The sequence below is a fragment of the Ips typographus genome, linkage group LG2 (genome assembly GCF_016097725.1).
Source record: "Ips typographus isolate SLU linkage group LG2, UJ_Ityp_2.0, whole genome shotgun sequence".
Lineage (NCBI taxonomy): Eukaryota > Metazoa > Arthropoda > Insecta > Coleoptera > Curculionidae > Ips > Ips typographus.
In genome coordinates this window covers 14,713,433-14,726,208 of record NC_138423.1, presented here as the reverse complement: position 1 = coordinate 14,726,208, position 12,776 = coordinate 14,713,433, and the positions used below count along the sequence as shown (strand labels likewise).

General features: G+C 32.3%; 2 protein-coding genes across 7 annotated transcripts in view; one reads left to right on the top strand and one right to left on the bottom strand.

Annotated features, from left to right (window-relative positions):
* Zasp52 (Z band alternatively spliced PDZ-motif protein 52) overlaps positions 1 to 12,776 on the top strand; it is a 55,669-nt gene that overhangs the window by 5,152 nt on the left and 37,741 nt on the right. The gene's annotated exons all lie outside the window — the stretch shown is intronic.
* LOC145725586 (cilia- and flagella-associated protein 99-like) lies at positions 6,520 to 8,258 on the bottom strand. The gene has a single exon (XM_081974386.1). It carries the CDS (start codon positions 8,256 to 8,258, stop codon positions 6,585 to 6,587), a length of 1,674 nt encoding a protein of 557 aa, XP_081830512.1. The 3' UTR covers positions 6,520 to 6,584.

Below are 12,776 nucleotides of genomic sequence, written 5' to 3'. Positions count from 1 at the left end.
AGTTAGGAACATCAAGAAGGGAGGTAGTTGAGCAACAGCCGGGATTTAAAAGAACATATAATCAAGTAGTTAGAAATCAAGCTAAGAAGCTTAATGAAACACTTCTATACCCCAATGGGAGAAGCCCACCATATAGAGAGAAAACCCCAAGAACCCATTAATACAACAAGGCAAACAACATATACAACCTCAACCGAACAGACTTTGTCACCTAGTGCAGATCATCGACAACCAAACAGAATGTTCTCTACAAAAGAGGACATAATGAAATATTTCAAGGAAATGCCTAATAACACAATTCAGCTTATTGTCAAAACATTAATGCCAATTATTATAAACAGACAGGAAATACAGGATGACCAAATGGGATCAGATAGCGAATTCTAACTAAATAGTAAATAATGTATACCTATATGTTCTCAAAGAAGAAAAACCAGGAAATCATGTGACAAAAATTCAAAAATGACTGAACATAAAGACTTTTAATTTTGCAATGGAATATTCAGAGCCTAGTAAGTAATAAACATGCACTACTTTCTCTCATTTGGGAATACAACCCACAAATAATAGCACTAAATGAAACATGGATGAAAAATAATAAAAACATTTACATTAAGAGATACAGTATTATTTATTATTAAACATTTTCATATAAGAATATAAAGAAAGCCTTAATTCTCGCCTACTCCAAGAGTGCCATACAAGAATTGCATGACAATACCAGAAACCCTAAAAATGACCATATCACTTTAAAAACAAAACTTTTAATTGAAGCAAGAGATGCAGGATTTGGGATTTCTTTGACTTGGATACCAAGCCATTCCAAAATAAGTGGATCAATTGGCAAATTTAAGGAGAAACCTCAATGTTCCTAAACAACTAGACCTGGACTTATGTGACATATCTTGCCTTACACAAAGCAAGAATTGATGGATAGAGAAAGGACGAATTTTAAAATAAAAGGGATACATTATGTGGGAAAGAAGAATGCCTTAAACCAAGTGTCTTGGTTCAAAAAATAAAATATAAAACCAGAAAAATTATCACAACCATTATAAGAATGCGAACAGGACATTGCCTGACTAAGGAACATCAATTTAGAATTGGGATGGCAGATTCCCCATTTTGTGAATGCGGAGCAATCGAGGACTTGAATCACATATTTTTCCAAAGCCCTATCAACTATGATGGAGTCTTTGACCTTTATAAAGACCTGCAGAGTGGGGGGTGTATCATCCCCTTTGGGTTTTCCTAGTTTGATTGAGAGCCCAACAAACATGTTAATCAACCGACTAAATACATAATTTTTTATAAAATACCCATTTGATGTAGGATAAGAATGATAATAATGGCGCAAAATAATAATAAACTAATAGTTTTAATAAAAAAAAACACATATATTTGTACTTAAACTGATTTGATTGTTATACAGGGTGGTCCAGTTTTAAATGTCAATAATTCACCATTCGATAGGCCATCAAAAAATAAGTTAACATACATTATGTCATTCAGTGTTATCAATACAGAAAGATGGTTTTCATGTTTCTGCTTTATTCTCTACGTCACTGTATATTTTTCAAAAATATTTTTTTACTTAATTTGTTCAATTTGACAAAATAAGTATCTCTTAAAAAATTCTGATTTGAAACTATGTTTACGAGATAATTGAGTTATTACGTTCAAAACAAACCCAACCCAACTTAAAAGTTTTTTTGAAAACAGTGAAAATTCACTTAAGAAGCTTAAAAAACGTCTTTGTAGATAGTTTTCATAGTTTTCAGACAAATTGAAAGACTTTAGTTTTGAAAATTGACTTGGAAACTGTAAAAATTTACTTGAGAGGCTTAAAAATTGATTTGTAGCCATGAAAAACTACTTTATCTAGAATTTTTGACTACAAATTCACACATTTCAACCTTGAACATTGACTTGGACACCAAAAAGTGACTCTGTACCAATGAAAAGTGACATAAAAAGCTTAAAATTTGCACTTAATAGCTATTTATGTAACCAGTTACGAAAAGTTCGATTTTGTGTAACGAATGAATGTTTGTAGGGCGAGCGCAGCGAGGTCCTACAATTGGAATGAGTTACACAATAAGACATTTTCGAAACGTGTTGCATACATAATTTTTTCTAATTTGGACCAAAAAGCTGTGAAAACCATCTTTTAAAGTGATTTAACACAAATATTCACTTTCATAGCACCTTGTATAAACTGTGACAACGACATGTTATGATGGATGTCGCCCATATGTTTCTACGGAAATGCATAACTAGTTACATAAAGTGATACTTTATGTAACTAGTTACATAAAGTAAAACGTTTTGTCACTCTAATCAGTTTTGAAAAGTGTCACTTTATATGCCAAAATTAGAAAAAGCAAGTTTTCATATTTTGAAAATACATTTCAATATTTTAGTCTTGAAAATAGTCTTACATACAGGATATTGACATTAGATTCATAAAAATTGACTTGAAGACTAACTTTTCAAGTTTTCTTACTTTGCTTTTTATTTTCTTAGAATTCTGGACTATTTTTAGAGCTTTAAAACTGCTTTCAGCTTGGAAAATCAAGTACCTATTAGGGTTATCTTCATCAAGTTTTTGACATAGCAGACTTAAAAAACTATTTTAACATTTTCCATAGGCTTAAACATGCCATTTCACGCTTTGTCAGTATTAAATTGACTTCTAGACGCTTCACTGTGATTTAAGACTAAAAAACCGAATTTTAAACTATTTTTTATTGTAAAAGTTATGTTTCAGACTCTTCATTGATGAAAGTAAACAATTTTGGCATTAAATGCTACCATATTAGTCTTGAACGCTAATTTTTAGAATTAAATTAGTCCGGAAATCGGACTGTTGCCAGGGTTTAATTGAATAAAGAAAAAGTTTGAATTGAATAATCACAACCTATTATAGTCAAAAAAATTGAACGCCAGGAAACATTATTCCAAAAATCCTGTTTTTTGACTATTGAATATTTAGTGTCAAAAATTAACTCGTAAACCTCACAGATGACCATATTTGAATACTTTTGAACCATTTTAAAATAAAAAACACAATAACCCAAGTAGACATTTTTGTCAATTTTGAATAACATCACAGACAAGCTAATATATAACATTGGAGGTTTGTGTCTTCCTTAGAAAGCGTTCTTCAGGAAAATGACATAAAGCATGTCAACTTATTTTTTGATGGGCTATCGATTGATGAATTATTGACATTTAAAACTGGACCACCCTGTAGAGATCTAGGGATTAAGATAGTATGATTGTAGACAACTAATCTTAAATGATTTTCCTATATTGTTCGTAGATAAGGTTCCTGGACCCATTTTGGTGTCATTCAGTAGTTGTGTTGTCCTTCTTTGTTGTGTTGTCTTTCTAACGCTCAGCATATTCCCCTAGTTAGATAGGAGATTCAGGAAGGAACGTAGCCCTATTTCAACTTAATTCATGGCATATTATATTTGGAGGGGATCCAGAAAATGAGCATCAAAGAAGTATCAGATATAGTTTGTGATTGGTCAAAAAAAGCAGCTTTCAGCTTGCTGCTTTTTCTTGACCAATCACAAACTACAAACAGTGCTGAGATTTACACAAATGCCGCACATTTAGAATAAGAAGCAATGAAATTTAAATACTGTATTTATGACAATGCAAAACAGATTCTAAAAAAAAATCCCGTTTAATTTACATTGCACAATAATTTGCACGTAACCCTAATTTACCACTATCAATAACGATCTAATTATAACAGAAAAATTCATTCAGTCAACGGCAAACAACTTGTTGTGTTCGTGTTTACGAAATAACAATCCGCAAAAATGCTAAAAATATATTAACTGGCGTTCTGGCATCGTTCCAAAGAAAATCGTTACGAAAACTGAAGTTTTCAGCCACAATAAAGGGATAATAACGCTAATAGGCGTTATGTCGGGTATAAATTTAATGTTGACCCATTTCGCGGTTAAATGTCGTGGATCACGTTTATAGATTAGCTTTTGATACTCTTTGAGTTTAAATATATTGGTTTCGTGTTGGTTTCAACTGTTTCAGTGCCAACACCAGCCAAATTACCGACAGTATGTCGGTTAGTGTAAAGTTATCCATTAATATTCGGTTAGAGAATGTGGAATTCCAGTCTGGTTACCAAGATTATTACCAAGAGTTGAAAATGTATTTTAAAATTTCTAGGCTAATAATTGTTAATTAGTGTGAAGGGTGTTCAACATTTATTTGGCTAGCCCTAATTTCAGAAAAACGTCACAGATCATTTTTTCATATGTATATACGGAACATCCTGTATATATTTTTATATTAATAGAAGAAGCATGTCGATCTCTTACCGTTTTTGAAAAAATGTAAATTTAACTTTAGAATTGCTAGAATTTATCTACAATACAAAGTAATCAAGTAGTACTTTCTTTGGGTGAAAGAGCAAGACAAACATTTTGAATTTTTTACTGAAACCCCAAAAAAAATGCAATTTTGAAAAAAAAGGCAAATACTTACAAAATGGTTAAAGTTACGGAAAATTGTCAAGAAGCCAAAAATGTTCTGAATGACTTTCTGCACCCAGTGGACTAGGGGTCTACATCTACTTAGAAGGGGATAAACGCGGTCATAACTGGCAAAGTTGTTTGCTTTTTAAACATCCTGTATATGCTTAATCCTAATGTGGTTAGCACGAGATGAATGAGCAGTTTAAGACAAACATTTTGAGATTTTTACAGTCTCTGAAATCAGAAAAATGGCGGAAATACGGAATTTTCAAAAATTTTCAGAAAAAAAGTCGAATATTTCGAGCACGATTAAAAGATGTTCAAAATGGTTTTCTGTACCCAGTAGACTAGGTTTACTCTACCAGTTAGAACCTGGGAAACGCTTTCACAAATGGCTTTTTTGTTTGTTTTTTAGAATGTTCAATATGTTCAATCTACTTGCGGTTAGCAGGAGGTGAAAGAGCAATATAAGACGGTAATTTTGAGCTTTTCATAGTCGCTGAAACCCCAAAAATGGCGGAGATAATAACCCCAAAAATGGTTAGAGTCGAAATTTTGCAGAAGACCCAAAAATGTTGACCAACTTTATGTAGAACTAGATAAACATCCTGTATATGCTCAATCGTAATGCGGTTAGCACGAGGTGGAAGAGCAGTACAAGACGAACATTTTGAGCTTTTTACGGTCGCTGAAACCTTAAAACTAGCGGAGGTTCTCCGTTATTTGCAAAAAAATCAAAAAAGTATAGAAGGTAAAAGTTGTAGGAAATTTTATCCTCTACGAAATTGGTATTGGGCACTTTTGTCCTAAATGGTCAACCAAAGGATTTATTACAACAAAATGGCACTAAAGCACAAAAAAGTGCTCTTAAAACTCAAAAGAGCTCTTAAAACTCAAGAAATTCGTGAATATTTGAAAAAATCTCGAAAAAGTGTAGGAGCAGAAAGTTGTATATAATTCCATCTTCCACAAGACTGCTTTAAAAACATAAATTGACTTGAAAATGTTAAAATGTACTTAAAAACTTTTTGAATTTAACTAAACCATGAAAATACAAACTAAAAATTTCAAAATTATATTGGCTTCAAAAAAGCTAATTTCCTTCTTCATTTTCTTTCTTCTTTAAAATTTAACTTATAAACCATAAAAATCGACCTAAAAACTTGAAAATTTATTTAAACGCGGACATTCAAAATTTTAAAAAAGCAATTTTCAATAAAAGTAAAAATGTCAAATATTTCGAAAACGGTTAGAGCTACGGAAATTTGTCAAGAGGCCAAAAATATTTTGAATAACGTTCTGCCCCCAGTGGACTAGGTTCACATCTATTTAGAACGGAGTAAACGCGGTTATAACTAGCAGAGCGTTTTACTTTTTGTATTTTGAACAACCTGTATATATTCAATCATAAATTGCTTAGCAAATCGTGTTACGAGGTGAAAAAGCAGTTTCAGACAAAAATTTTAAATTTTTTACCGTCGCTGAAACCCCAAAAATTAAAGAAATACGAAATTTTCAAAAATGTTGATGCAACTATTAAAAAAAATAAAAACTGGAATATTTTAAAAATGGTTAGAGTTCCGGAAATTTCGCATGTAATCGAACGTTTAGAATGCTTTTTTGCACCTAAATGACTTTTCGGTTTCAGATACCGAAAAGGAGGTAAACGCGGTCATTACTGGCAGAATTTAGCTGTTTTTCTTTTTTGTTTTTTTGTACACTTTGTATAGATTTAATTGTGTCACGGATCCTCAAAAAGTGTCGCTGAAACCTCAAAAATTACAAAATTTCCAGAATTTGATGCAACTTCCAAAACACAAACATTATAAAGTAAATAAATAACAGAATAAAATCAGCAAAACAGTTTCTTAAGTAACTTTTACAATTGTATATTCTAATTTTTCTTTTTATTCTATTCATCTTAAGTTACTTAATATGAGTCATTCCAGACCAGAGACATATTTAATTATGATTATCAGGCCAAAGCCAAATTCAAACTACAATACAGTTGATTAGACTTTTGATTGATTTTTTCCATTGAAATCTTAAATTGTTAATTAATATAATCAGTTAACACATTTCTTCTCGCAATCTCCTTTTTTCTTCCAGTTTCCTGCGTAACTCCACCAATTGTGGACTATCCACAACCTCTGGTCGGTTCTTCTTTGGGACAGCTCTAACTACTTTTCTGTGCTCCAAAATCATCCTTTCCACATTGTCAATCATAGTTTTGTGATCTTTCTTCCTCTTCAGTATGTTTTGCTTCTTCTCTTCCAACTCTTTTTGTGCCTCCATTCTGGTTATGGCCAATTTTTCACGCAGTTCTGCTATTGACATTTCGCATAGTAATCCCAAGTTGGGGGTTTCAGTGGGATCAAATTCCTTCAAGTTGCACCGGACACGATGTAACGCTTTGATTTCCTGTATTAAATCAATTTTTTCTGACAATTCTCGGTTTCTTTCTGCCAAAGCCTGTTCTAATAACTGTCGAGTTTCTTGCTGTAACGCTTTTACTAGTTCTTGCTTCTTTTCGATCATTTTCTGTTCACTTAACTTTGCGTTCTGTTTGATTGTTTGTGACTTTTCTACTAAAGTGCGGATTTTCAGTTCCTCTTCTTCCTTCCATTGGTTTAATGCTTGCAGCCACTCCACTTTTTCTTCCTTAAACTTTTCCATTTTTGTCTTGGCATTGTCGATTAACCTGCGTTTTGCTATAGCAGCTTCTTCATGGCTTAGTAGTCCTTTCAGGTGGTTTGCTTCTATGACTTCCAGCTGCTTTTGCTCGGATTCTTTTCTTAACTGTTCTTCTAAAAGTTCAATGTCTTCTGTGTTACATCCTCCTTGAAGTAGGTCATCAATTTTTTTCACTTCGTCTTTGTGGATTTTTACTAGTCTGGATGCTTCTCGGAGGGTGGTAGTTAAATTGCCACGTACTTGTACTGGCTTAAATACTGGAGGTGGTTTAGGTTTGACGACTTCTGGAAGTTTCTTTATAGTTTGCGGTGGAAGTTTGCACTTTGTTAGCCTATCAGATATTTGAGAGTGTAAAATCAACTGTTGGGCTCTACGATGATTGTCTTCCTTTAGTTTGGACATTTTTCTTTCAAACTGCTTATCAGTTTCGTAAGTGGTTTTAGGTACTTTAGTTGCCTTGAACCGTCTCCGGATAGCTGGTGTGTTACTTGGTGGAACTAGATTTCTTCTATAGTGTTTTTCTAGAAAGGAAAACGGTTTCGGTTTGGTTGATGGGGCTTGCTTGATTTCGTAGTACTCTAAGAATTTTCTTCCCAACTGGATAATGGTGGGCATTTTGTTTAAAAACGGGTCCATAATTTGTTCCAGAACATAATCGTCGGCGAAATGCCTGCAGGCCGTTTGGCACAGTTTCAAATGTCTGCTGGCGTCGGCCAGGGCCCCAAGCAAGTCGCAGACGTAAAAACAGTTCATTTGAATGAAACATTCCAGAATAGTGTCAAGATTGTCGTCGTTAAGCAGAAACAAGACCAGAAATATTATTACTTCGGCAGTCGGCTTGTCTACTGGATTCAAGTAGTTCAGGAAGTCGGTCACTAGGTCACTCAAGAAAACCTGATGTTTGGCGAGTTGCAAGAAAATTGACACTTGTTTAGGAGTCAAGTTAAAATCAATCCGATCCAGATATTCAGCAGCTGAATAGACTCCAATCTGTTTGAAATCTACGTAAAGTTTCTGAAGAGTTTTCAAGCTTGAACGATCAACTTCCATGTTTTAAGTGACATCAGTAATCAACTTCCAATTTCTGTCAACGTAAAATTGACTTTGGCAAACGCAGTGTTTTTCAACTCGTTACTTTGCATTGTAAAACCAATTTTTCTCTAAATAGATTTTTCTGGCTGGAACTGAGATAATGCGGATGTAACGTTACGAAAACAACGTCCTACTTATTTTCAAATCTAAAAGTTAAACAGTATTGAGTAAAACATAGATATTTGCTGGTTTTGACTCATACATTACTAAAGTGAATTTCTCTATGACTAAGCGTACGATAAGACCGGCATTATTAAATACTGGGTGTAGTTTAAAGTGTTTACGAGACAGCAAATATTTTGGTAATTTTCACCACCCTGTATATTCGAAATTGCCACAGCAAAATTTAAAAAAGATGCTCTGATAGGGTATTTTGTATAGAATCAAGGTCGAATAATTATTTGATTAAAAATGAGTTTTTCATAGTTATACAGGGTGTACACAAACGCTACATTTACTAGCTGGGTTAATATGTTCTAATTGATGGGCTTGGATGATGTCTTGTGACGTAATTGGTGAGTTTTTAATATTTGGACCTGTCAAATTCAATCTCATAGAGGTACAAAACAATGAATAATCCTTGAAAATTAGCGAAATCAGTTTTACTTTGGTTGAATGCATTTTATACCTTTATCAGTGCATTTTTTGCTTTTATATCAATTGGTTGTGTGTTTCTGACTTAATTTTAGTCTATTTTTAAATATGATAACAATCAAAAAGCCGTAAAACCACAACACACTCGTAAAATCCAGTAAAATCAATATAAACAGTGCCAAACGTATTTTATAGCTTTATGAGTGATATTTTGACAATTATGACATTTGGCTGTTAGTTACAGTTCTTTACTAAACCTGGAAACTGTCAAATTCCATCCCATTGAGGTACAAAACCAAGAAACCTTTTGAAAATTAGCGAAATCAGTTTGACTTTGGTTGAATGCATTTTATACCTTCATCAGTGAATTTTTGGCATTTATATCAATTAGTTGTGTGTTTTTGACTTAATTTTAGTCTTGATGATTGTCATATTTACAAATAAATCCTCTCCATAAAGCTGTAAAACAACATCACACTCTTAAAATCCAGGAAAATCAGTATAAACAGTACCAAACGTATTCTATAGCTTTATGAGTGGATTTTTGACAGTTATAACATTTGTTTGTCAGTTACAGCTCTATATTTTGTTCTGTTCTACACCTGAAAACTGTCAAATTCAATCCCATAGAGGTATAAATAAAAGAAACATCTTTCTAAATTAGCGAAACAAGTTTGACTTTAGTTGAATGTATTTTATATCTTCATCAGTGCATTTTTGGCATTTATATCAATTGGTTGTGTGTTTCTGACTTAATTTTAGTCTATTTTTAAATATAACAAACAATAAAAAAGCCTTAAAACCACAACACACTCTTAAAATTCAGTATAAACACTGCCAAACGTATTTTATAGCTTTATGGGGGATATTTTGACAATTATGACATTTGGCTGTTAGTTAAAGTTCTTAACTAAACCTAGAAACTGTCAAATTCAATCTCATTGAGGGACAAAACCAAGAAACATCTTGAAAATTAGCGATATCAGTTTGACTTTGGTTGAATGCATTTTATACCTTCATCAGTGCATTTTTGGCATTTATATCAATTGGTTGTGTGTTTTTGACTTAATTTTAGTCTTGATGATTGTCATATTTAAAAATAGATGTTGTTTTACAGCTTTATGGAGAGGATTTTGATGATTGTCATATTTAAAAATAAATCCTCTCCATAAAGATCTAAAACAACATCACACTCTTAAAATCCAGGAAAATCAGTATAAACAGTACCAAACCGCATTCTATAGTTTTATGAGTGGAATTTTGACAGTTATGACATTTGACCGTCAGTTACAACTCTGTCTTTTCTTCTGTTCTAAACCTGAAAACTGTCAAATTCATTCCCATAGAAGTATAAATAAAAGAAACATTATTCTAAATTAGCGAAATAAGTTTGACTTTAGTTGAATGCATTTTATACCTTTATCAATGCATTTTTGGCATTTATATTAATTGGTTGTGTGTTTTTGACTTAATTTTAGTCTATTTTTAAATATGACAACCATCAAAAAGCCTTAAAACCACAACACACTCGTAAAATGCAGTAAAATCAATATAAACTGTGCCAAACGTATTTTATAGCTTTTCGAGTGATATTTTGACAATTATGACATTTGGCTGTCAGTTACAGTTCTTTACTAAACCTGGAAACTGTCAAATTCAATCCCATTTAGGTACAAAACCAAGAAACATCTTTGAAAATTAGCGAAATCAGTTTGACTTTAGTTGAATGCATTTTTTCACCTTCATCCTATTTTTGGCATTTATAACATTTGGTTGTGTGTTTCTGTCTTAATTTTAGTCTATTTTTATATATGATAACCATCAAAATCCTCTTCATAAAGCTGTAAAACCACAAAACACTTTTAAAATCTAGTAAAATCAGTGTAAACAGTACCAAACGTATTGTATACCTTAATGAGTGATATTTTGACAGTTCTGTCCTAAACCTGGAAACTGTCAAATTCAATGTCACAAAGGTACAAATCAACGAACATAATCAAAAAGTAACAAAACCATTGTTGACTTAATTTACATTGATTCTTGCTATAGCTGTCATGTAATGACTATTACTCACTCGATAATTTACAACACTCGCGTTTGGCTCGTGTTGCAAACTTCATCTTCGTGAGTAATAGCTATCATTACATGCTCGTTGAATAATATACTAACATAATAAAAATCAAATTTTTGTTCCTGATTTTATGGGAAACAAACCTTTTTTTCAATCATTGAATTCGGCTTAGGTATTTTAGGGATACAAGGCGTTGAAAATCAACTCACGTGCACAATGTGATACTTTTTGGCACGCATATGGAAAAATCGCTTATCACACTTGTTAGGAAAATAACCGTTTTACTACCGTGACTCAGACACGTAGAAAACATTTTTATTCCTTGTTATGAAAATAACTATATTGTGATGTTTTAGTTTTCCACAAGGACGAAAAACACAAAATTACTGAACTAGGAAATTTTAATTGGGTAATTGTGTATGTATTGAAGAGTATTTTCTCGTAATTAGTGTGATTTTCCTACACGGAAGTGGGTATTTCTGGGAAAAATATTTACCTATGTATTCTAAAGAAATCTAAAAATCTTAAACAGTATTGATTACATAAAACGACTTTTTGGCACACTGCACTTCCTATATCTAATAGCATATTAGTTATATAATTTCGAACACATTTTTAGTACTATAGAAACTTTTCGGTAATTTACTTTTTAACGTGACATAAATAAATTGCTGGAACTACCAGGTTATGGCTATTTTCATCCTTTAACTACATCACGTTTTAAATTGTGTTGCCGGAATGTTTGTTAACAAATATCTACAGGCAATTTGATTGGACCAACTATACGTTTTTAAGCAAATAGTGAATAAGGCCTAACAATAAATTATTCACTTAATCTTGAGATAAAAAAAATGTGTGATTTGGGTTCTTTGTTTTGCCTGATAACTGATATGTATTTTTCGCGGCATGTGTTTATGACCGATAAATGTAGAAAGTGTTGTAAACCGATCAGATTGTACAGAACAGCAAATATGGATCGTCGTTATTGAAGAAACTAGTTGCTAAAATATGCAAAAGGTCATAAAACTGTTATGAAATAAACTGAAGAAAAAAAATATTTATAGTATCCAGGGATGAAAAAAAACACAAGTAAAAAATCTAGAATAATTGGAATTAGGATTAACATAAAGACAATCTAGGAAAGAAAAGTTACTAAAACGAAAGAGTATTAATTAGTCTGAGACGTAAGTGGAGCAAGTTAACGCTACAAGTGAGCAAAAAAGAAGAATGTAATTGGAAATAAGTGCCAAAAATAAAGAACAACAAAAAAGCCCTGAAAATTACAGATTTATGTACTCCTTCACTAAATAAAGTGAGAAGAGAATTATCAGTTACCTTAAATTAATCAGTCAATGATATTGACTATTATTATTGATTACAAGATTTGATACAATCCGGGAGAAAAGTGGTGTCAAAATTTGTACTGCTAGAAAGACAGTTTGGAAGGACCGTCAGCGACAAAATCGCCTGTAAAACCCACTTGGAGTGAAAAAATAACAGTTTTAAGCACATTTTTGGAATCCTCATTAAATTTTCTATATAATAATCTGAAAAAAAACACTATAAGATTTGGTACAATTAGGGAGAAAAGTGGTGTCAAAGTTTGAACTGCCAGAAACACAGTTTGAAAGGACCGTCAGGGAAACAATCGCCTGTAAAACAGACTTGGAGTGAAAAAATAACAGTTTTGAGCACATTTTTGGAATCCTCATTAAATTTCCTATCTAATAACGTGAAAAAAAACACCACAAGATTCGGTACAATCCGGGAAAAAAGTGGTGTCAAAATTTGTACTGCTGAAACACAGTTTG

Bases quoted from the DNA above. Each gene is read 5' to 3' on its own strand.
- LOC145725586 (XM_081974386.1), bottom strand. From the start codon at position 8,258: ATGGAAGTTGATCGTTCAAGCTTGAAAACTCTTCAGAAACTTTACGTA.